Genomic DNA, 25,576 nt, shown 5'->3' on the forward strand with positions numbered 1-25,576 from the left:
ATGGGTGAACAGGGAGTACAGGAGGGGGCTGAGCACCCACCCTTGTGGGGCCCCTGTGTTGAGGGTTAGTGAAGTGGAGGTGTTGTTTCCTACCTTCACCACTGGGGGCGGCCCGCCAGGAAGTCCAGGATCCAGTTACACAGGGCGTGGTTCAGACCCAGAGCCTTGAGCTTAATGATGAGCTTGGAGGGTACTATGGTGTTAAATGCTGAGCTATAGTCAATGAACAGCATTCTTACATAGGTATTCCTCTTGTCCAGATAGGGCAGTGTGCAGTGCGATGGCGGTTGCATCGTCTGTGGATCTCTTGGGGCGGTAAGCAAATTGAAGTGGGTCTAGGGTGCCAGGTAAGGTAGATGATCCTTAAGTAGCCTTTCAAAGCACTTCACGATGACAGAAGTGAGTGGGGCAATAGTCAGTCATTTAGTTCAGTTACCTTTGCTTTTTTGGGTACAGGAACAATGGTGTTCATCTTGATGCAAGTGGGGACAGCCGACTGGGATAGGGTGAGATTGAATATGTCCGTAAACACTCCATGCGGCTGGTCGGAGCATGCTCTGAGGACGCAACTAGGGATGCCGTCTGGGCCGGTAGCCTTGCGAGGGTTAACTCGCTTAAATGTCTTACTCATGACGGCCATAGTGAAGAAGAGTCCACAGTCCTTGGTAGCGGGCCACGTCGGTGGCACTGTGTTATGCTCAAAGCGGGCAAAGAAGGTGTCTGGTTTTCCCTTTGTAGTCTGTGATTGTCTGTAGACCCTGCCACATACGTCTCATGTCTGAGCTGTTGAATTGCGACTCGACTTTGTCTCTGTACTGACTTTTGCCTGTTTGATTGCCTTACGGAGAGAATAACTACACTGTTTGTATTCAGCCATATTCACAGTCACCTTGCCATGGTTATATGCAGTGGTTCGCGCTTTCAGTTTTGCGTGAATACTGCCATCTATCCATGGTTTCTGGTTTGGGTAGGTTTTAATAGTCACAGTGGGTACAACATCTCCTATACACTTCCTGATGAACTCAATCACCGTATCCATGTATTCGTCGATGTTATTTTCAGAGGCTACCCGGAACATATCCCAGTCCGTGTGATCAAAACAATCTTGAAGCATGGATTGCGATTGGTCAGACCAGCGTTGAATAGACCTTAGCACGGGTACTTCCTGTTTGAGTTTTGCCTATAGGAACGGAGGAGCAAAATGGAGTCGTGATCAGATTTGCAGAGGGGAGGGGCTTGTAGGCATTTCGAAAAGTTCAGTAGCAGTGGTCCAATGTTTAACCAGCATGAGTACTACAGTCAATGTGTTTGTAGATCTTCGGTAGCGTTTTCCTACAATTTTCTTTGTTAAAATCCCCAGCTACAATAAATGCGGCCTCAGTATATGTGGTTTCAAGTTTGCATAAAGTCAAGTAAAGTTCTTTGAGGGCCGTCGTGGTATCGGCTTGCGGGGGAATATACACGGCTTTGACAATAAACAAAGAGAATTCTCTTTGGAGGTAATACGGTCGCTGTTTGATTGTGAGGTATTCTTGGTCGGGTGATCAAAAGGACTTGAGTTTCTGTATGTTATCACAATCACACCATGAGTGATTAATCATGAAACATACACCCCCGCCTTTCTTCTACCTGGAGAGTTCTTTATTCCTGCTCAGCCATGGAAACCCATTTCACATAGCTCCTGACGAACAGTTATTGTGGTGAAGTTGCTTCCAGAGGCAGTTCGGGACTCGGTCGTGAGTATTGCAACCGAGGACAGATATTTTTTACGTGCTTCAGCACTCGGTGGTCCTGTTCTGTGTGGCCTACCACTCCCCTGCTGAGCCGTTGTGGCTCCAAGACGTTTTCACTTCACAATAACAGCACTTACAGTTGACCGGGACAGCTCTAGCAGGGCCGAAATTTGACGAACTGACCTGTTGGAAAGGTGGCATCCTATGACGGTGCCATGTTGAAAGTCACTGAGCTCTTCAGTAAGACCATTCTACTGCCAATATTTGTCTATGGAGATTGCATGGCTGTGTGCACAATTTTATACACCTGTCAGCAACGGGTGTGGCTGAAATAGCCGAATCCACTAATTTGAAAGGGTGTCCACATACTTTTGTATCTGAGAAGTTGACTATTTGATCAACTTGAAATGAAAAGTTTGATACACAGACAATAAATTAAATATCTACTATATTTAAACTGAATATATAAATATTGAAATTGAACATTCAATTAAATTGAAATCCAATATTCATTCAGTTCAGTTTCAAATCATGAAATACAAGTTCAATTTATGAGTTCAATGATTACATTTGTGCTTCACAAATAAATATTAAAGAACAATTAAATATCCTAATACAAATTCAAAATTATGGAATTCAAACAATTTCAGTTGGCACTGAAATCACTCCATAGAACCATGGATATCGCCGCGGTTAATCAATTGCCTGCGAATCTGACTAAGCCCGCCTTGCTCTCACTTTTGAAGTGTAACATCATTGAACAATGTTGAGAATGTCTAAGCTATTTCGGACCCAGTGTATCAGACATTTTGCTAACAGTGAATAGCACATTTTGAGCCTCTTCCAGTGCCACACAGCTGGTTTGGGGAGTGTCTACCGTAACTGTGTTGACAGGTTGTGTGTAGCCTATTCATGATAGTTAGCAATTCAAGCCATGAAAGGAAGTAATATGTTCTATAGGGGACTTAATGTTGAGTAAATATGGTAGGCTACTAATGTTGTGATGACTGGTCGAATGTATGAATGAAGCCATTTGCAGTTATTTGCACCTGCACATTTTGTATTTTTTTTGTGTGGCATAGAAATTCTATATAATTGGTGGACGGGTCCCGTCATTATTTTTCTCAGGAAATGGGAAGGAGCTTGTTTGGGAAGTCCTGAAATACCGGTCACTGGTATTAAACCCTAGCACATACCTGTCCATAATAACAAGGTCATCCCTCAGCAGGGCACACCTGGACTTGGGCCAGAACACCTTCACTAGGCAGCCTGAGTCTAGACTGCGCTCCATATGCAGGGCATGGGCCAGCTGATTGACTGACTGGAAGAAGACGCAGAGACATACATAAAGTAGTAGAACAGAGGGAAATATAATTTCTAACAATTGTGTGTTATACTGCACATCGAAAAGGCTGGTCTAGCGGTAATGCCGCAGCCTCCGACATACCTCAGCCTCCGTCTACATTATCGGCATAGGTTTGAATCTGGCATTTCGGGCACAAACTCTTTCTATCTTTCCCCACTTTCATTGTCTCTCAATATCTGTTCACTAAAATTGGAAAAGCCCAAAAATATACAGTGTGTATATATATATACACACACACAGTAGATCAGTCTGCGACCCCCTGGTTTGACCCCAGACCTTGACACTTTTTCTGTCATCAGAGCCCTCGGTGGTGAGGTAGGCATCGTCCCCGTCTGTGCCTTCCACCCTCAAAAAGCAGTTGGTGGTGTGGCCAATGCCGCTGGGCAGCACCCGGTCCCTCAGCATGGCATTGATCACCGTGCTTTTACCGTTACTCGTCCTGCCAGGGAGAGGGAAAGGAAATGTCTCTACTCCTTTGACAAAATGCTTACAATTATGGTCGCAGGGCTAATGTGAACGGCTTTGTTCTAACCTGGGTCTCCTGCCACCACAGTAATTATGCTGAGATAAAGCCTAGGTAGCTCAGCGAGCTAGCACAAATCTTACAACTCCGTTACACTAACTTTGGGGGAAATAACTCTGCACATCCAAAGTTATGGTGTTAATATTTAGCTATGCTGTATCAATAGTTACACCATACTATCTAGGTAGTATGAAAAAGAATAACAGTGAGACTACTTAACTATACCAATCCAGCAACAAACTGTATAATATAAATGTCCTTTACATATGGACCCTCAGTAATGCATCGGTTGATTATTGGGTTCAACTCTATTTCCAATAAACCATTGACTCTCACCTCCCAAAAAAGGCTACCTTCATGTGCCTACGAGCCAGCACCTCCCGAATGGTGGCCAGTTTCCTAGCACAAGTCTGGATTTCAAGGCACTGCTCCTCAACTGCGACCTGCTCCAGATCCGCACTTCGCCATGTCTCTGGGCATCACAGAAGCAGATAGACAAGAATGGATATTGTGGTAAATGACAACTAAAAACCCCCACACTTGTGTAAGGTAGCCCGCCATGTGTACGCGTTAATATGTAATAGGTAGCCACGCAAAAAAAGTTAACAGTTAACAAGGGAATTGTCGTGCCCTTTAAGATGCAGATTATAGCATAAAACCATCTATACCTATGACATTGTGTATACATCTGTATTCAAACTGTAAGATGCCATTGATGCTAATAATCTACAAAACACACTTTTTGTTAAGTCACACTATGTAGACTCACCGTCCACAAACTCTGAGCCCTCTTTGACATACTCCAGCAGCTGATCAAATATACCGTTGATAGTCTTCTTCGCCACCACAAAATGTATGAGGGGCGATGGGCCCCCCGGGTCCATTTCAACTTCCTGAGCGTAGTGTTGAGATTAACTTAATAGGCACAGACAAACTGACTGGCAGGCAGACAGACAGACGGACAGACAGGTGACACACAGGCACACATTATGCAAACACAGTACACACCTGCACACAAAGTCTGTCAGTACCTTGGCTAGGGGAAAGTTGCAGTGAGAGAAATCTTCAGAGGTTCTGGATTAATTTGCTTCCCAGTCAATGCCATTAGAATGTGTTGAGAAGCATAGCTGCAGGACAAGAATTGACAACACCTCCTCTCTCTAAATGATCAAATACACCTGGTTTGCCCAATAAAACACTTTTTCTCCATTATATCATCTGTTTATGCACCCGTACACTCTCATTTCCACTTCTTTCTATTCTTCATACACAATCTATTTCACCTCCACCCTCTTCCTCTCACTCTCCAGCATACAACCTGGACCTACCTGCTTTCTGTCTAAAGATCAGATCTCTGAAGCGCACTGGACTTACACAGCCTTTCCAGCTGGTGTGTGTGTGTGTGTGTGTGTGTGTGTGTGTGTGTGTGTGTGTGTGTGTGTGTGTGTGTGTGTGTGTGTGTGTGTGTGTGTGTGTGTGTGTGTGTGTGTGTGTGTGTGTGTGTGTGTGTGGAGCCTGTGAATCTCCAATCCTCTTAGCTAGGACTTAATGCATCAGGTGGTTCGGTGTTACGCGTCTTGTTTCTTTACCTGCAGCGTCTAATATGAATAATACTATGAGTAATACTATGAGTAATACTATCCTTTAGCAATGTTCACTGAGTTAAACTGGGCCTAACTGCAGATTGGGTACTTGTGTAATGTTTACAATGTTTTAGGGATATTGGCAATTTTATATCTGCTGTTTACCATTCACTTTTGATATCTGCTAATCAAATGGACTATTTGCATTGTCTTGTAAGTAAGCATTTCACTTTAAAGTCTACACCTGTTGTATTCGGCGCATGTGACAAATAAAATTAGATTTAATCTATCTAACCAATTATTCTAATAAAGTAAACTAGTCTGTGTGTGTGTGTACGTGGGTGATTACTATATGATTCCATGTGTTATTTCATAGTTTTGATGTCTTCACTATTATTCTACAATGTAGAAAATAGTTTTTTTTTAAAGAAACCCTTGAATGAGTAGGTGTGTCCAAACTTTTGACTGGTACTGTACTTACAGGGGTCTTTTATTCCAAATCAAATAGCTAAATGATCCATTGTATGACCATCTTAAAACAATTCCATATTTTAGCTTAGTACCCCTCCACCACCGGCTTAGACTTTGAGGTTAAAAGGTGGAAATCTTATTACCAATCACACCATTGATAATGGTGATATGTGGTACCCCACACGCTAAGGTACCTTTGAATGGTGCCTTTGAATCACACGTTGTACTGTGTGATACGCGACCCTTTCAATGGTTATTTTGGACAATTTCAACTGAGACAGTGCACATGTTCAAATTGTCCAAATTTGTGGGTTTTGAGAGAAACTGTCCTTTCTCACAATCGAGTGGAATTACAAGGCTTCCATTTGCTGTCTTGGCTACATGGGTTCACAGGTTGGGATGTATTTATTATCGGGGGGTTTACAACAGAAACTAGAGTTTCAATTGCACAGATTCAGGTCCTGTTTTTTTTCTTCAGTGGGGTTTTATGGCAGACCACAACCCAAAACGTTTGTGTGTTGCTTCCAACTACTGGATGCGGTGGTTCCAAGTGAATACACCCTAAATGTTGCATAATCCCTATCAAATGATTTGTGAAGCAGAGACAAAATGTGACCAACAGGCTCAAATCGGTCTTACAGTATGTAGCAAAATTTGAAATTGAGTTTTTACTTTGGATAAAAGTAGAGACTCAGCGCTACAAAATAGTATATCATACACTGCATTTTTTTGAGGAACAATGGGAACAATGCTTTGAAAGTTGATAAACTTGTAAACTCACTTTTGAGAAAATGGCCTTTGAATGTTTTGGTACATAGTGGAGAGCGCCTCTTTGTCTACACCCATTCAGCATTATTCACACCCACCCAGCTCTTTAAGGATTCACATGTGAGCTCATGTGCTAAAAGTTAAGATTAAGACTAAACGTGGTAAAAGTAGTAGCCTACAATAAGGAAAAATTTCAGGTTAACAAAGTGTCCAGATAAAAATATTTTCAGAATATTCGACGTGAAAGAAATACTATAACCCCCAGCCACATCTTGCCAAGTGGATGGGTCTCTACAGAAGGTGGAAACGGTACAGTCAAATGGTTACTTGCATAGTAGCAATATCAGAAATAGTGTCAATATAAATAAAATATACAGTATGTACAAGAACAATATCAATAACCATATCAGTGATAGATGAGGTAGCTATATGCATACAAATCAGGGGTAAAGTGGCTGAGCAGCAGGATAAAAAGTGTAGCAGCAACGTATGGCGTGTGTGTTAGGAGAGAATCATTTGAATAGAGGTACTGCAGATAGTGCTGTTGACTGGTCCGTCCGAACCACGCATTAACAAGGGAATCTATATTCGGAGAGCCTGTTTCTGTCCTGCCCTTGACTTTGGTGCAGGGCATGTGATGTCCATAGCCTCTTCGTCTGGAAAATTCCCTGATCTTCTCAAAAACATAAGTTTGTCTAGCTGTGTCCAGTCCATCTGGTGCTTGTACAAGAAAACCATCTATGGGAGGAATGATGTAAGCGTTGCGCAGCAGCTGAAACCTGGTCCCGACTGAGTCTGAACGCTCCTTGGCAACAACAACACCAGGCTCCAGAGCATCGAAGCTGTAAAACAGGAAATAACAAAAAAATTGAGAAGACATTACAACCTTGCACACCATCAATTCACCTCCCAAGTTTGGATAAGAACAATAACCTGTCTGGCTCTGGCGTTCCGCTAGCGGAACTCCTCCCACATTCCACTGAAAAGGCAGAGCGCGAAATTCAAAAGATATTTTTTAGAAATATTTAACTTTCACACATTAACAAGTCCAATACAGCAAATGAAAGATACACATCTTGTGAATCCAGTCAACATGTCCGATTTTAAAAATGTTTTACAGCGAAAACACCACATATATTTATGTTAGCTCACCACCAAATACAAAAAAGGACAGACATTTTTCACAGCACAGGTAGCATGCACAAAGCCAACCTAACTAACCAAGAACCAACCAAACTAACCAAGAAACAACTTCATCAGATGACAGTCTTATAACATGTTACACAATAAATCTATGTTTTGTTCGAAAAATGTGCATATTTGAGGTATAAATCAGTTTTACATTGCAGCTACCATCACAGCTACCGTCACAAATAGGACCGAAGCAGCCAGAGTAATTACAGACACCAACGTCAAATACCTAAATACTCATCATAAAACATTTCTGAAAAATCGATGGTGTACAGCAAATTAAAGACAAACATCTTGTTAATCTTGTCAATATTTCCGATTTTTTAAGTGTTTTACAGCGAAAACACAATATAGCATTATATTAGCTTACTACAATAGCCTACCACACTACCGCATTCATTCATCAAGGCACGTTAGCGATAGCAATAGGCACGTTAGCGATAGCGAATAAACCAGCAAAATATATATAATTTTTGACTAACCTTGATAAGCTTCATCAGATGACAGTCCTATAACATCAGGTTATACATACACTTATGTTTTGTTCGAAAATGTGCATATTTAGAGCTGAAATCAGTGGTTATACATTGTGCTAACGTAGCATCTTTTTCCCACAACGTCCGGATATTTTTCTGACACTTTTTCTGACACACATATTCTGACCAAATAACTATTCATAAACATAACTAAAAAATACATGTTGTATAGGAAATGATAGATACACTAGTTCTTAATGCAATCGCCATGTTAGAATTAAAAAAATAACTTCATTACGACATCCAGCTTAGGTATAGCGAGAGAGTGCCCAAACTCTGGGCGCAAACGACTAGTTCACATGTACGACAGATATATGAAATAACATCATAAAATGGGTCCTACTTTTGCTGATCTTCCATCAGAATGTTGTACAAGGGGTCCTTTGTCCAGAACAATCGTTGTTTGGTTTTAGAACGGCCTTTTTCCCTCTCGATTTAGCAAGCACACTTGCCAAGTGGCGCGAATCTCTCCATCGTCAACAAACTCAGAGAACGGAACACGGCAAAACTCCCGAAAAAATTTAAATAATCTGATTAAACTATATTGAAAAAACATACTTTACGATGATATTGTCACATGTATCAAATAAAATCAAAGCCGGAGATATTAGTCGTCCATAACGACAGCTTATCAGAAGGCAAATCCAGGTCCCTTCTCGCGCTCTCCAGAAAACAGGAAACTGGTGACACGTCATGCCAAGAGCTATTATTCGAGCCCAGATCAAGTTACACACTCAATTTCTTCTCTCACTGCTTGTCGACATCTAGTGGAAGACGTATGAAGTGCATCTAAACTAATAAATATCAAGGACTTTAATAGGCAGCCCCTAGAACAGTGCATCGATTTCAGATCTTCCACTTCCTGTCAGGAAGTTTGCTGCAAAAGGAGTTCTGTTTTACTCACAGATATAATTCAAACGGTTTTAGAAACTAGAGAGTGTTTCCTATCCAATAGTAATAATAATATGCATATTGTACGAGCAAGAATTGAGTACGAGGCCGTTTAAATTGGGCACGATTTTCCCCCAAAGTGAAAACAGCGCCCTCTGTCCTCAACAGGATAACCTCATACAATGCAATGAAAATAATATTCACCTGAAGTGCTGGTACTGCTTGAACTGTTGCAGTGGCCTGAAGTACGGAGGCAGGTGTTGTTGCCAGCCATAGCTTTCCACTAGCACTGTACCATCCTCCAGTCCAACCAGCTGTGGGATGTTGACCCCTGTCACAGTGCTGTCCTTCACAACACTAGCAATCTCAGACAAAGTGTTCACTATGGTCTTTCTGAAGCGCTGCTTGATGAGGTCGAAGAACCAGTCGGGGTCAAACTTGGTGTGGCCTGTGATCAGGAAGTGAAGTTCCAGAACGTGGTGGAGCTTGTGCATGGTCCTCCAGATACAATACCAGAGCACAAACTGGTATTGTAGGTACACATGTGCAGAGCAGCAGCACTGCATACAGAAACATCATCTTGGAAAGTGGAAGTTAAAATGATAACACATTGCCCGTCTATACGTACCTCTGGAAAATACAGAAATAATGTGAGATCAATAAAAGTAGTTTTAATCATATTGGAGGTCAATTAAATAATCAAAACTTGTTGTTTATGCTTTACATACCAAGTGTTGTCATCGATTCCTTGTAGAGACGCCACACTGCTGCTTTGTCACATGGGATGGCATCAGCTTTCCACCAAAGTGTTTGTTTCCTGGGTGGCGTCCTGGTAACACTATCTTCTGCATAGTTGTTGATGAAGTTCACCACTCGCTGCAAGCCCTCATGCTTCAGGTGTAACCTGTGCTTGCTTGGGCCAGATCTCTTTTTGATGGGAGGCATTAGACCATTCTCCTTGTATGACTGGTGGAGGAGAGTCGGAAGTGTTCTACTGATGCTGAAAGACAAATTCCAGATACAAATATTTTGGCATTATTATACAATAGATAGTCGTAATCATCGTCAGACACACCTGGCTAACTTGATGTAATCATCTGGCGAAGCGGAGTCTTATTTAGACATGCCAGCTAAAAAATGAACCGTAATCCTAATCCATAGAGTACTAGCAATACACACCGATTATCGTAACTAGCTAAAGATAACCAAATAGGTTCAATGTTAGCTAGTTAGCACTGAGGGACAATGTGCCTCTTTCACCTTTCAATAGTTCCTTTCCCAAGATAAACATTTTTGTTTTCCCAAATTTGGGCATTGTTCAATAATTCTGAACCAAGGACAGTTATCAAGAATCAGATTAATTAGATAAAATACATATAGTTGATCACAAACCCAAGGAAAGCAAGAAGCCAGCAAATCCCTGTCCACTTTAAAATAATACTTTCAAAAGGTATTCACCATACAGTATGTGACCCATTTCAGGAAACTAGGCATATTGTCGCAGGTCACTACTTCACAGGAGAGCCGTTTGAAGATAAACTTTTTTTTTTATCACACTGCATTTTTTGGCAGAAATGCCTTCTCGAACATGTGAACTTTCATGTGCCTTAATAACAAACTTGTGTATGCCATCCGTAGATATGAATAACATTGTTAAATAACGAGCCTAGTTGGTTAAGTCACATAAAAAGAAAGCGACCTTCCAGGAGTGAAGATTTTTGGACCAGTTCATAAACCATATGAGATGGAATTGGTACATCGGAAATCTCCTCCCATTTATTTTGCAACCTGTATGGCGCAGCCGTCAATTTTTTTTGAAACTGGTATATTTTTCTATTTATGCCAGTTCCTTTCAACCACTTTATATCTTTAATATATGGCAGGCAAACAAGTTCCTTATCTTCTCCCTTTTCTACTTGCCTCCTCCATTTTTGTGGTAGTGCTGCAATCAGTTGGTTGTAAATTCGGATTGAGCACATATTCCCATATTTTTTATAATTGCATATGTGATTTACCTCCTCTGTTCTATTCATAATATCATTAATGAATATAATTTAAAAAATTTACATTTTTTCCATGAAGAATGTTTTTTTTAAATTAATCAGTATATTTGAGTTTAACCACAACATTTGTTCTATCTTTTCTGGAGGATAAAACTGATATTATAACCAACTTTGTATGGCTTGTTGAAGAAAGGGCGATACTTTAAACAAAATTTCATTTTCAATTAGTCGGAAATGAGAAGTTGTAATCTGTATGAAGGCAAAAAGGCATTTTTTTAAGAAAGGATGAGCCTTTCTTAATAATCCACTGGAGAACCATTTTGGGTTTAAGTATAATTTATGTATGTGTGAAGCTTTTAGTGAGAGGTTTAACTTCTTTGGGAAAGGGGGGCAGTATTGAGTAGCTTGGATGAATAAGGTGCCCAGAGTAAACTGCTTGTTACCCAGGCCCAGAAGCTATGATATGCATATAAGTAGTAGATTTGGAAAGATAACACTCTAACGTTTCCAAAACTGTTAAAATAATGTCTGTGAGTATAACAGAACTCATATGGCAGGTGAAAACCTGAGACAAATCCAACCAGGAAGTGGAAAATCTGAGGTTTGTAGTTTCATTTAAGTGATTGCCTATCCAATATGCTGTGTCTATGGGGCCAGATTGCACTTCCCAAGGCTTCCAGCAGATGTCAACAGTCTTTAGAAAGTTGTTTGAGGCTTCTATTGTGGAAGGGGGTTGAATAAGAGCTGTTTCAACAAGTGGACTAGGCTGAGGCCAATGCGTTGTTTACTGCGCGGTCACGCGGCCATCTTTTTCCTCTGTAATGAATACGCTATTGTCCGGTTGGAATATTATTGAAGATTTATTATAAAAAGACCCTAAGGTTTGATTGTAAACATCGTTTGACATGTTTCTACAAACTGTAATGGAACTCTTTTGACTTTTCGTCTGGATTTTGCGCTCACGCAGTGTGCCTTTGGAATAGTGAACTAAACACGCTAACAAAAATAGCTATTTGGACATAAATGATTACCGAACAAAGCGAACATTTCTTGTGGAAGTGGGAGTCCTGGGAGTGCATTCCGACGAAGATCAGCAAATGTAAGTAAAGATTTATAATGCTATTTATGAGTTTTGTTGACTCCACAATTTGGCGGGTAACTGTATGGCTTCCTTTTGTGGCTGAACGCTGTTCTCAGATTATTGAATATTGTGCTTTTGCCGTAAAGCTTTTTGAAATCTGACACAGCGGTTGCAATAACCTTTCTGAACCACCCATCCCGGATCCGGGATAATTGTCATCAGAAACGCTGACTAGCATAGCCTAGCCTAGCGCGAACGGTATATAATAAAATATAATTTCATGAAATCACAAGTGCAATATTGCGAAACACAGCTTAGCCTTTTGTTAATCCATCTGTCGTCTCAGATTTTGAAATTATGCTTTACAGCGCAAGCAATACTTGCATTTGTGTAAATTTATCGATCGCTTGACAAAACAATAAGAACACCTAGCGTCAGGTAACTTGGTCACGAAAATCAGAAAAGCAATCAAATTAATCGTTTAATTTGATGCTCTTCGGATGGTTTCACTCACGAGACTCCCAGTTAGACAGCAAATGTTCCTTTTGTTCCATAAAGATATTTTTTATATCCAAATACCTCTGTTTGTTTGCTGCGTTATGCCCAGGAATCCACCGGAAAGAGCGTTCGCGACAACGCCAGAAAAAATTCCAAATGATATCCATAATGTCCACAAAAACATGTCAAACGTTGTTTATAATCCATCTTCAGGGTGTTTTTGCAAATATCTATTCGATAGATATTTGCAAAAACACCCTGCAAAAACACTAGGACCGAGAGAAACAATGGCTGCCTTTCACTTTTGCGCAAAAATCACTCGGAGAGCCCCCACCTATCCACTTACGCAATGTGGTCGTTCACGCTCCTCCTTCAAAATAAAAGCCTGAAACTATGTCTAAAGGCTGTTGACACCTTAGGGAAGACATAGAAAAAGAAGTCTGGTTGATATCCCTTTATATGGGCAATAGGGATGCATGGGAACAGAGAGGTCTCAAAAACAGGGCCACTTCCTGGTTGGATTTTCCTCAGGTTTTAGCCTGCAATATCAGTTCTGTTTAACTCACAGACAAAAAAGTTTACAGTTTTGGAAACTTCAGAGTGTTTTCTATCCTAATCATATTCTAGTTTCGGGGGCTGAGAAATAGGCAGTTTCAAATGGGTACGCCTTTTTAGCCAAAAGCGAAAACTGCGCCCCCTAGTCTTAAGAAGTTTTAAGAACAAGTGTATCTTTTACTTTCATCAAAGTTTATGATGAGTATTTATGTTATTTGACGTGGCTCTCTGCAATTTCTCCGGATATTTTGGAGGCATTTCTGAACATGGCGCCAATGTTAAACTGAGGTTTTTGGATATAAATATGAACTTTATCGAACAAAACATATATTTATTGCGTAACATGAAGTCCTATGAGTGTCATCTGATGAAGATCATCAAAGGTTAGTAATTCACTTTATCTCTATTTCTGCTTTTTGTGACTCCTGTCTTTGGCTGGAAAAATGGCTGTGTTTTTCTGTGATTTTGCGGTGACCTAACATAATCATTTGTGGTGCTTTCGCTGTAAAGCCTTTTTGAAATCGGACACTGTGGTGGGATTAACAAGAAGTGTATCTTTAAAATGGTGTGAAATTCTTGTATGCTTGAGGAATTTTAATTATGAGATTTCTGTTGTTTGAATTTGGCGCCCTGCTGTTGTCATATCGATCCCGTTAACGGGATTGCAGCCATAAGAAATTGTGCTTGAGGGTGATAGTTTGTATAATGATTTCCTTTACGATCCATTGAGGTACTTAAAACCGTATTATAATCTCCCACCATAATAATAGATTATTTTGTGGCTTGTGAACACAATAGATTATTATATATATTTTGGAAAAGTGTGGATCATTATATGGCCCATTGATTAATTAGCCAGATCTGTTTTTGGTCTAATAGCATATTTAAAATAATCCATCTTCCTTGCGGATCCGTTTGCACAATCGAATGAAAGTTTGAATTAATTAGTATAATCACCCCTTTAGAGTTTCTTTGCCAATGACAATAATATATTTCTCCCTCCCATTCCGTTTTCCACCCAACCTCATATATATTTGTAGAACGAGTTTCCTGTAAACAATAGATATTATATTCTTTCTCTTTTAGCCATGTATAAATTTACCTGTTAAGCCAATAAAATTATAATTTTTTTATTTTATTTCCCCACTTACCAATTATAAACTCAGCAAAAAAAGAAACGTCCTCACTGTCAACATTTATTTTCAGCAAACTTAACATGTGTAAATATGTTGTGTCCCTGAACCAAAGGGGGGGTTAAAATCAAAGTAACAGTCAGTATCTGGTGTGGCCACCATCTACATTAAGTACTGCATTGCATCTCCTCCTCATGAACTGCACCAGATTTGCCAGTTCTTTCTGTGAGATGTTACCCCACTCTTCCACCAAGGCCCCTGCAAGTTCCCGGACATTTCTGGTGGGAATGGCCCTAGGCCTCACCCTCCGATCCAACAGGTCCCAGATGTACTCAATGGGATTGAGATCCGGGCTCTTCGCAGGCTATGGCAGAACACTGACATTCCTGTCTTGCAGGAAATCACGCACAGAACGAGCAGTATGGCTGGTGGCATTGTCATGCTGGAGGGTCATGTCAGGATGAGCCTGCAGGAAGGGTACCACATGAGGGAGGAGGATGTCTTCCCTGTAACGCACAGCGTTGAGATTGCAATGACAACAAGCTCAGTCCGATGATGCTGTGACACACTGCCCCACACCATGACGGACCCTCCACCTCCAAATTGATCCCGCTCCATTGTGCTGGCCTCCATTGTGCTGGTGTAACATTCATTCCTTCGACAACAAACGCGAATCCGACCATCACCCCTGGTGAGACAAAACCGAAACTCGTCAGTGAAGAGCCCTTTTTGCCAGTCCTGTCCTGTCTGGTACAGCAATGGTGGGTTTGATCCCATAGGCGACGTTGTTGCCTGTGATGTCTGGTGAGGACCTGCCTTACAACAGGCCTACAAGCCCTCAGTCCAGCCTCTCTCAGCCTATTGCGGACAGTCTGAGGACTGATGGAGGGATTGTGCGTTCCTGGTGTAAATTGGGAAGTTGTTGTTTCCATCCTGTACCTGTCCCGCAGGTGTGATGTTTGGATGTACCGATCCTGTGCAGATGTTGTTACACGTGGTCTGTCACTGCGAGGACAATCAGCTGTTCGTCCTGTCTCCCTGTAGCTCTGTCTTAGGCGTCTCACAGTACGGACATTGCAATTTCTTGCCCTGGCCACATCTGCAGTCCTCATGCTTCCTTACAGCATGCCTAAGGCACGTTCACGCAGATGAGCAGGGACCCTGGGCATCTTTCTTTTGGTGTTTTTCAGAGTCAGTAGAAAGGCCTCTTTAGTGTCCTAAGTTTTCATAACTGTGACCTTAATTGCAGACCGTCTGTAAGCTGTTTTAATGACTGTTCCACAGGTGCATGTTCATTAATTGTTTATGGTTCAGTGAACAAGCATGGGAAACAGTGTTTAAACCCTTTACAATGAAGATCTGTGAAGATATTTGGATTTTTATGAATTATCTTTGAAAGAAGGTCCTGAAAAAGGGACATTTCTTTTTTTGCTTAGTGTACTTACCACAACCAATGTTTATAAACTTAACATTAAAAAGCACCATGATGATTAAGTGTCCATATACAGTCGGGAGAACAAGTATTTGACATACTGCCGATTTTGCAGGTTTTCCAACTTACAAAGCATGTAGAGGTCTGTAATTTTCATCATAGGTACACTTCAACTGTGAGAGACGGAATCTAAAATCCAGAAAATCACATTGTGTGATTTTTAAGTAATTAATTTGCATTTTATTGCATGACATAAGTATTTGATCACCTACCAACCAGTAAGAATTCCGGCTCTAACAGACCTGTTAGTTTTTCTTTAAGAAGCCCTCCTGTTCTCCACTCATTACCTGTATTAACTGCACCTGTTTGAACTTGTTACCTGTATAAAAGACACCTGTCCACACACTCAATCAAACAGACTCCAACCTCTCCGCAATGGCCAAGACCAGAGAGCTGTGTAAGGGATAAAATTCTAGACCTGCACAAGGCTGGGATGGGCTACAGGACAATAGGCAAGCAGCTTGGTGAGAAGGCAACAACTGTTGGCGCAATTATTAGAAAATGGAAGAAGTTCAAGATGATGGTCAATCACCCTCGGTCTGGGGCTCCATGTAAGATCTCACCTCGTGGGGCATCAATGATCATGAGGAAGGTGAGGGATCATCCCAGAACTACACGGCAGGACCTGGTCAATGACCTGAAGAGAGCTGGGACCACAGTCTCAAAGAAAACCATTAGTAACACACTACGCCGTCATGGATTAAAATCCTGCAGCGCACGCAAGGTCCCCCTACTTAAGCCAGCGCATGTCCAGGCCCGTCTGAAGTTTGCCAATGACCATCTGGATGATCCAGAGGAGGAATGGGAGAAGGTCATGTGGTCTGATGAGACAAAAATAGAGCTTTTTGGTCTAAACTCCACTCGCCGTGTTTGGAGGAAGAAGACGGATGAGTACAACCCCAAGAACACCATCCCAACCGTGAAGCATGGAGGTGGAAACATCATTCTTTGGGGATGCTTTTCTGCAAAGAGGACAGGACGACTGCACCGTATTGAGGGGAGGATGGATGGGGCCATGTATCGCGAGATCCTGGCCAACAACCTCCTTCCCTCAGTAAGAGCATTGAAGATGGGTCGTGGCTGGGTCTTCCAGCATGACAACGACCCGAAACACACAGCCAGGGCAACTAAGGAGTGGCTCCGTAAGAAGCATCTCAAGGTCCTGGAGTGGCCTAGCCAGTCTCCAGACCTGAACCCAATAGAAAATCTTTGTAGGGAGCTGAAAGTCCGTATTGCCCAGCGACAGCCCCGAAACCTGAAGGATCTGGAGAAGGTCTGTATGGAGGAGTGGGCCAAAATCCCTGCTGCAGTGTGTGCAAACCTGGTCAAGAACTACAGGAAACGTATGATCTCTGTAATTGCAAACAAAGGTTTATGTACCAAATATTAAGTTCTGCTTTTCTGATGTATCAAATACTTATGTCATGCAATAAAATGCAAATTATTTTATAAATGCATGCTCATATTTTAAAGTCCTAGCAAGGCTATAAGCATGTCAGCCCAGCCTGCTCAGTTCATTGCATTCAATTGTTCAAAACTTTGTCTCTTCATTTAAAAAAAGTCATTTGTTTATGTCCATTACATGCCAGACATATTTCATGGGATCCTAAAAAAGGAAGGAAAAAGAAACATAGATTCTAATGGCCGCTAATGACTGCAAGTAAAAATTAGTATTAGGCATCACATTATATCCTGTTGTATCGTGCCATGGCCGTGCCAGAGCCAAACGCAAGCCAACCCCGGGCACTCCCTTATGGGAAGGCATACCCAAGTTCAACTCACAATCGATTCCGACACAGCAACGGCACGGCAGCCAAGAACACATGCAGTATTGACAATCCAAACAGTAAACCTGCAAAAACCAACCCTCTCTCCACCCATACACATTTTTTTATTTATTCCAGAGTCGTTGCTCTATCACCTTAGCTGTTTGGCTCTCTTGGCTTCTTGAATGGATACCAAGTGCTTATGGTCCATCCAGATTGCGAAACGATGAGGTGCCCCCTCCAACCAGTGTCTCTAACCCTCAAGAGACCACTTAACTGCCAAGAGCTCCCGGTTACCTACATTGTAGTTGCGTTCCGCTGGCGAGAACCGCTTGGAGAGAATGGCGCATGGATACAGTTTCTTGTCCTCCTCGATCCGCTGTGAATAGACCGCCCCTGTTCCGGTGTCCGAGGAGTCCCCCTCCACCACCAAGGGACGAGTCAGATCAGCAAGAATGAGAATGGGTCCAGGAGGTGAAATGTCCCTTGAGCTCCATGAATGCCCTGTCAGTCTCGGGGGTCTATCAAAAACGGGTCTGGGACTTGTGGGTTAGGACCGCGAGAGGCGCTTCCACCGAACCAAAGTTGCGTATAAAATGTCAGAAAAAAATTGGCAAACCCGAGGAACCGCTGGACCTGCTTGAGTGAGGTGAGACGGGGCCAGTCAACGACCGCCTCAATCTTTACGGGGTCCTTTTGGATGTCTGCGGTAGAGATAATGTGACCCAGGAAGGAAACCTGGGATACGTGGAACTCGCACTTCTCTATCTTGTCATATAGTTGACTCTGCAGGAGGCATCTCAGGACTTGGCGGACATGCAGTATGTGTTCCGGAAGGGTCTTGGAGAAGATCAAGATGTTGTTGAGGTAAACAAAGACGAACCTATTCATCATATCCCTCAGGTTGTCATTGACCAATGCCTGAAAGACTGCCAGTGAGTTTGATAATCCGAAGGGCATGACTAAATACTCATAGTTGCCACTGGGGTGTTAAAGGCAGTCTTCCACTCATCTCCCTCCCTGATTCTCACCAGATTGTAAGCGTTGCAGAGGTCCAGTTTGGTGAAGAATTGGGACCCTTGGACCAACTCCAATGCAGAGGAAATCAGGGGTAGTGGGTAACGATTCTTGATCGTAATCTGGTTCAGCCCTCTGTAGTTGATGCAGGGACGCAAGCCTCCATACAATCAGCAAAATATGACACAGAAAATGCCCCGTTATTCTTTCCACCTACACAAAACACCATGCTACATGGGGGCACATCGTGCAAAACCCTTCCCTCCCCAACACATGAACACTCCCCTCCCCTTTACCGGTATTAGCTTCACTGATTAACAACAAAAAAAGAAACGGAATGACCTTCACATTCCATGCTATAAAATAAATTATTCAACGCAAAAACAAATAATAATAATAATACATTAATGAAGAAAGTAATAATGAGGCAGCTAAGGTGACGTCTCTAGAAACTGCTGAAAGTCCAACCAGACATCAGTAAATTCAAAAACCTGTAGGTACTTGAAGAAATGAGTTGAGGGAACTGAAAATGAGATGCCAGTTGTTGAAAGGATATTAGGTCACCTTCTCTATAGAGATACCAAATGTTTTAATGCCTTTGTTGAAACAAGAAAATGTAATACCATCTCTCAGGGCTTTGGGTAAGATGGGGTAATTATAGAAAGGTGTTTGTTCACATATAGATCTAAGCCCTTCTGTTTGTTTACAGACTTCCATTCATATATTTAAAGTGTTTTTAATGAAAGGGTTGTTTATGAGACCTAGCAAAGCTTTAGGTGGGCTAATATAAGGTATAGATGCCAATGTAGCAGGGGTCAGACACTCTTCCTCTATCTGTCTCCAAGTGGGTGAACTTGTTGTTGTATCTTGCTATACCCACACAGCCTTTAACCTGTTTTGGAATTTCGGGTGACTGATGTGCCCAAAGTAAACTGCCTGTTACTCAGGCCCAGAAGCTAGGATATGCATATACTTGGTAGCATTGGATAGAAAACACTCTGTTTCTAAAACTGTTAAAATAATGTCTGTGAGTACAAGAGAACTGATATGGCCGGCGAAAACCCGAGGAAAATCCATTCGGAAATGTTTTTTTTTTAGGTCACAGGCCATTTCAGTGCTAGCCTATGGGAAATACAAATAGATAGGACCCAGATTGCAGGTCCTATGGCTTCCACTAGATGTCAGCAGTCTTTAGAAAGGGTTTCAGGCTTGTTTTTTTGACAAATTAGCAAGTAGTTGGAAAAACTACAAGGTGTCTCTCATTAGAAAAGTAGTTTTGTTGGCGCGTGAATGAGGTGCGTGCTCTTCGTTATTTATCTTCCCTATTGAACATACTATTCTCCGTCTTAAATATTATTGTTTATTTAGATATTAGAGTACCTGAGGATTAATTAGAAACATCGTTTGACTTGTTTGGATGAACTTTACTGGTAACTTTATGGATTCGTTTGTATGCACGTTGAACGAGTGGATTACTGAGATCATTGACGCCAACTAAACAGAATCTTTGAATATAAAGAAGGACTTTATTGAACTAAATGACCATTCATTGTGTAGCTGGGACCCTTGGGATTGCAATCAGAGGAAGATCTTCAAAGGTAAGTGATTTATTTAATCGCTATTTGTGATTTTGTAACGCCTGTGCTGGTTGAGAAAGTATTTTGATGTGGGGCACTGTCCTCAGATAATCACATGGTATGCTTTCACTGTAAAGCCTTTTTGAAATCTGACAACCCGGTTGGATTAACAAGAAGTTAAGCTTTTAAATGATGTATGACACTTGTATTTTCATGAATGTTTAATATTACGATTTTTGTATTCTGAATTTCGCGCTCTGCTATTTCACCGGATGTTGTCGTAGGTGTCCCGCTAGCTGTTCATGCGCCCAAACAGGTTTGATTGCATGCTTATTAGTAACTGGAATAAGCAATTTAATAAATGTGTCAAGTGCAGCTTCTGGTTGCTCCTCATTACACACCATAGACCAGCAAATATTATTTACATCAACATATGAATCACTACAAAACGTATTGTATGACCTCTTATACACTATATTAGGTCCAGCCTTTGGAACTTTAGTTTTCCTAGATATGGCTACAATATTATGATCACTACATACTATGGATTTGGATACTGCTTTAAAGCAAATTTCTGCAGCATTAGTGAAGATGTGATCAATACATGTTGATGATTTAATTCCTGTGCTGTTTGTAACTACCCTGGTAGTTTGACTTACAACCTGAACCAGGTTGCAGGCAGGGGTTACAGTTTGCATTTTTCTTGAGTGGGCAGCTTGATGAGAGCCTGTCAATATTTAAAATCACCCAGAAAATATACTTCTCTGTTGATATCACATACATTATCAAGAATTTCACACATATTATCCAGATACTGACTGTTAGCACTTGGTGGTCTATAGCAGGTTCCCACAAGAATGGGCTTTAGGTGAGCCAGATGAACCAGTAGCCATATTACTTCAACAGTATTTAACATGATATCTTCTCTAAGCTTTACAGGAATGTGGTTCTTTATATAGACTACAACACCACCCCCGTTGGCATTTCTGTATTTTCTGTAAATGTTATAACCATGTATTGTTACCACTGTATCAAAGGTATTATCTAAGTGAGTTTCAGAGATAGTCAGAATATGAACGTCATCTGTTACAAGCAAGTTATTGACTTCATGGACCTTGTTTCTCAGGTTGCATATGTTAATATGAACAGTTTTTAGATATTTTCTGGGTTGCTTGATTAAAAACAATGCTTTACTGGGAAGCTTATCAGAAGTAGACTTGATAGTGCAGGGTGAGCTGCACAAAGTGGTCTTCCTACTAGGGGACACCGCCTCAGTGCTAACAGTGTAACTCTGGTTCATAGGCTCATGATTACTGCATCCAATAGCTGTAGGATTAACAAAGGTATTCAGGGCAACAAAGGGGACATAAATTAAGTTACTTACATTGTGTCTGCCAATGCCGCTAGGATAATGTACATTTAATGCAGCATTATGATAACTAATTGTCTCAATGGTAGGGATTAGCTCAGCTGGTCTTGGGTCATTGATACGTCATTGTTTCAACGCAGCCTTGAAATGCGTGGACAGGAGCCAAGATGATTTGGATGGACACCGTCATTCCTGTAGAGTATCTTCTGTTTCCAGAAGATGTCAAAGTTGTCTATAAAAGTGACTCCAGCAGAGCTACTATAATCTTTTAGCCAGATGTGTAAGGCATTGAGCAGCTGCACAACATAATGAGGAGAACATGGCTCCCCCAGTAAAATCCATCTGCTCCATGTGTGGGATCGAGCCAGAAAGAATATGCACTGACTGTGGGGCTTAGACAATATTTTGCTCTGACTGTGTGGTAAATTCAAGTATTAACTGCATGAAGAAATATTAGTGGAAATATATTAATAATATAAAAATAACAACAATAGTTATTTGTTTAGAGGTTTTGTATAATCCTAGAAAAAAATGTAGGCCTATGCCTATTTTCGTTTCCCTTACAATAAAAACATAACAGTGTAATCCATTTGATCAACTTTATTTGTAGATTCAATTAGTAATAGAGTTATAGTAATTAATAAAGCCCAGTTACAGCTTCTTTTGACAAAGTACAAATTAAAAAGATGATAATAATAAGAATAATGTAACCAGCCAGGTGCAAACCTGAAATTATTTGCCATATTCCTAATCAAAAGCACCAGTGCATGAACAATTGTAAAGGATGAATTGCATAAAAAAATATTTGTGGAAATATATTCATGACAAGATAAAAAATATATATAATAATTGTTGATTGTGTAGGACACCATATTGTGCCTTTATACGCGTGCATTTACGCATTCATCAATCTCGTTTTCCCTTTGTGCTTTGGGTCCACAATCAGCACACAGCTTTGGGGCTTTGTGGGAGCAAGCCCCATAAACAAATTGGTTACACGACACAGTTTTCATGGGCCTTGTTTCGTGAGCACCTGCCGCAAGTGTCCCATCATTTCTCTGAAGCGGTTGAGTTGTATGGTCTCGGAAAAAGTCCACCCCATACCTATCAGATCTAAATGACTCCACATCCATCTTTTTTCTGCCGTATAACTCGCGGACATACAAGAGTGCAATAAATGCTTTGAGTTCACCCATAGACATGTCCCATGTACTCTTCCCTTTTCTGTTTGCATGAGCAACAATACAATCTCTGATGTGCTGCAACATCTGCACATAAATTCGTCCCTCTTTTCGACCCAAACTGTGCCATCCCTCCCAGACTCTTGTCTCACCGTGGCATTTGTGACCACCGTCTCAGTTGGCTCTGTACTGGTTTTTCTAAGGCGAGGCTCAGGCATCGGAGTTGGAGGTTCGAAGTCAGACTCAGATGAAGACTCTTCATCAGCAACGTCAATTTCAAGCTCAGTATCTGATCCTCCATCCGACTCCGACTCATCTAAATTCTGCAGCATTTGCAATGCTGTCAGTGCATCCATTCGTTTGGCTTTGTCACACCCTGATCTATTTCACCTGTCAGTGTGCTTGTTTCCACCACCCAACAGGTGTCTCCCATCTCCCCTCAATATCCTCTATTATACCTATGTCCTCTGTTTGTCTGTTGCCAGTTAGTTTTGTTCGTCAAGCCTACCAGCGGTAACACCTCCTGTCTTTTCTATAGTTCCTGTTTTCTAGTTTTCCGGGTTTTGACCATTCTGCCTGTACTGACCCTGAGCCAGCCTGCCGTCCAGTACCTTGACCCACCACACTGGATTATTGACCTCTGCCTGCCCTGACCCGGAGACTGCCTGCCGTTCTGTACCTTTTGGACTGATCTGGATTACTGACCTCTGCCTGCCCTTGACCTGTCATTTTGCCTGCTCCCTGTTCTAGTAATAAACTTTTGTTACTTCGACATTGTCTGCACCTGGGTCTTCCCTAAAACGTCATAGTACGAACTGACCATGACCGACCCAGCAGATGAGAGTTTTTTGGACGCTACCCTGGCGTCCGAGGTGGACATCCCCAGTCCGCCCATCTCCATTCCCATGGACGTTAGAGTGCTGGATGGGCGCTCTATAGGCCGGGTCACTCACAATACCACTCCCATCAACCTATGAGTGTCAGGGAACCACAGCGAGGCTATCCAATTTACGCTTACTAAGTCTCCTCAGGTTCCTGTGGTATTGGGATTCTCTTGGCTCCAGCGACACAATCCCATCATAAACTGGACTGCTGGTGCCATTATGGGCTGGAGCCTGTTCTGCCACGCCCATTGTCTGAAATCAGCACAGCCTGCCCCGGGATGTCTTCCTGGGCCATTCCCGCAGAGTACCAGGATCTCCGGGAGGTGTTCACTTCGCTTCCACCGCACCGACCCTATGACTGCGGGATTGACCTTATCCCAGGCACCACTCCGCCGAATGTACTCTCTGTCGGGTCCAGAGACCAAGGCCATGGAGACCTACATTGAGGACTCCCTAGCTGCAGAGTTCATCCCTCCTTCTGCCTCCCCTGCCGGCGCAGGGTTCTTTTTGTGGAGAAGAAGGACAAAACATTGTGCCCGTGCATCGACTACCGGGGCCTCAGCAACATCACGGAGAAGAACCTCGACGACATCCTCGTCTTCTCCCACTCCGCCCAAGAACACGGGGTCCACGTCTGACAGGTTTTCCAACGGCTCATGGTGAACCAGCTTTTTGTGAAAGTGAAAAAGTGCAAATTCCATCGCTCCACCATCCCCTTCCTAGGTTACATCATCGCTGCAGGGAGTGTATAGATGGATCCCGGGAAGGTGAGATTGGTGGTGGTTTGGCCCCAGCCTACTTCCAGGGTGTAGCTGCAACGTTTCCTGGGATTCGCCAACTTCTATTGCCTCTTTATCCGGGGTTACAGCACCCTGGCCTTCCCCCTGTCTGCAGTCACCTCTCCCAAGGTTCCATTGACTTGGTCCCCAGCTGCTGACCGAGCGTTCCGGGATCTCAAACACCTTTTCACCACAGCTCCCATCTTGGTTCATCCTGACCTGTCCCGCCAGTTGATTGTGGAGGCCGATGCTTCGGATGTCGGAGTGGGAGCTGTCCTGTCCCAGCATTCTGCCCTGGATCTCCAGTTACATCCCTGCGCCTTCTCCTCCCATCGCCTCAACGCCACGGAGAGGAACTACGATGTAGGGGATTGTGAGCTTCTCGCGATGAAGTTGGCGTTGTGCCCTGACCCTAAGACCGCCTGCTGTTCTGTACCTTTTGGACTCTGCCTGCCCTTGACCTGTCGTTTTGCCTGCCCCCTGTTCTAGTAATAAAAGTCCTGTAACAGCTACTTTTTAGAAAGTAAAATGTAAAAGAGAATGGTATCAAGCAAGGCGTGCAGTCAAATTGTTAACATGAGCGCCAACGTTGATAAATAGGCATAACACAAACTCATCATTACACTTTTTGTCACGCCTGCTCCCGCTCTCCCTCCCTGGCACTCGAGGGCGCCAGGCTGCCCTGCACGACGCACTCCTGCCACCCTCAATGCGCACACCTGCTTCCCTCGTCACGTGCATCAGCGATTTTTTGGACTCACCTAGACTCAATCACCTGTGTATTTCCTCCCTATTTCTGTTTGTTCCCCAGCTCTGTTCCCTGCTTCTGCATTAATTGTCATATGTCTTTGTATTACTCGGTTCTGACGCTGTTCCTGTCCTGTTCCATGTCTGTGCTAATTAAATGTTCAACTCTCCGTGCCTGCTTCCCATCTCCAGTGTCGGTTCTTACAGAATGCAGAAGCCATCAAATGAAGCATCGGGGAGTGCTGGCTTTTCGGTTGATGGTGACATCGGATCCAGGGGCCGCCGCCGTCCAGGGGGGGGGCTTCGCTGGCTCATCGGGATTCCACTCCCTAGCCAGCTCGAGAGGTTTCCTTGACCCGGTTGGATCGGCAGGAGCCCATCCCACGTCAGGCCTCAGCTGGATCGTCAGGTTTTACACCTCAGCCGGCTCAT

At 42.5% G+C, this 25,576-nt stretch overlaps 1 protein-coding gene across 1 annotated transcript in view; it reads right to left on the reverse strand.

The window, feature by feature from the left end:
* mfn1a (mitofusin 1a) overlaps positions 1-18,481 on the reverse strand; it is a 52,931-nt gene extending 34,450 nt beyond the window's left edge. The window contains exons 1-7 of the mRNA XM_039004443.1: positions 18,227-18,481; positions 17,892-18,011; positions 9,446-9,622; positions 4,392-4,515; positions 3,959-4,094; positions 3,376-3,538; positions 2,930-3,054 (exon numbers count right to left, since the gene is read on the reverse strand). Of these exons, the coding sequence (XP_038860371.1) occupies positions 2,930-3,054; positions 3,376-3,538; positions 3,959-4,094; positions 4,392-4,515; positions 9,446-9,622; positions 17,892-18,011; positions 18,227-18,481 (1,100 nt within the window). The remainder of the gene's footprint in view (positions 1-2,929; positions 3,055-3,375; positions 3,539-3,958; positions 4,095-4,391; positions 4,516-9,445; positions 9,623-17,891; positions 18,012-18,226) is intronic.
* Between the last annotated feature and the right edge of the window lie 7,095 nt (positions 18,482-25,576).

The sequence above is a fragment of the Salvelinus namaycush genome, chromosome 11 (genome assembly GCF_016432855.1).
Source record: "Salvelinus namaycush isolate Seneca chromosome 11, SaNama_1.0, whole genome shotgun sequence".
Taxonomy (NCBI): Eukaryota; Metazoa; Chordata; class Actinopteri; order Salmoniformes; family Salmonidae; genus Salvelinus; species Salvelinus namaycush.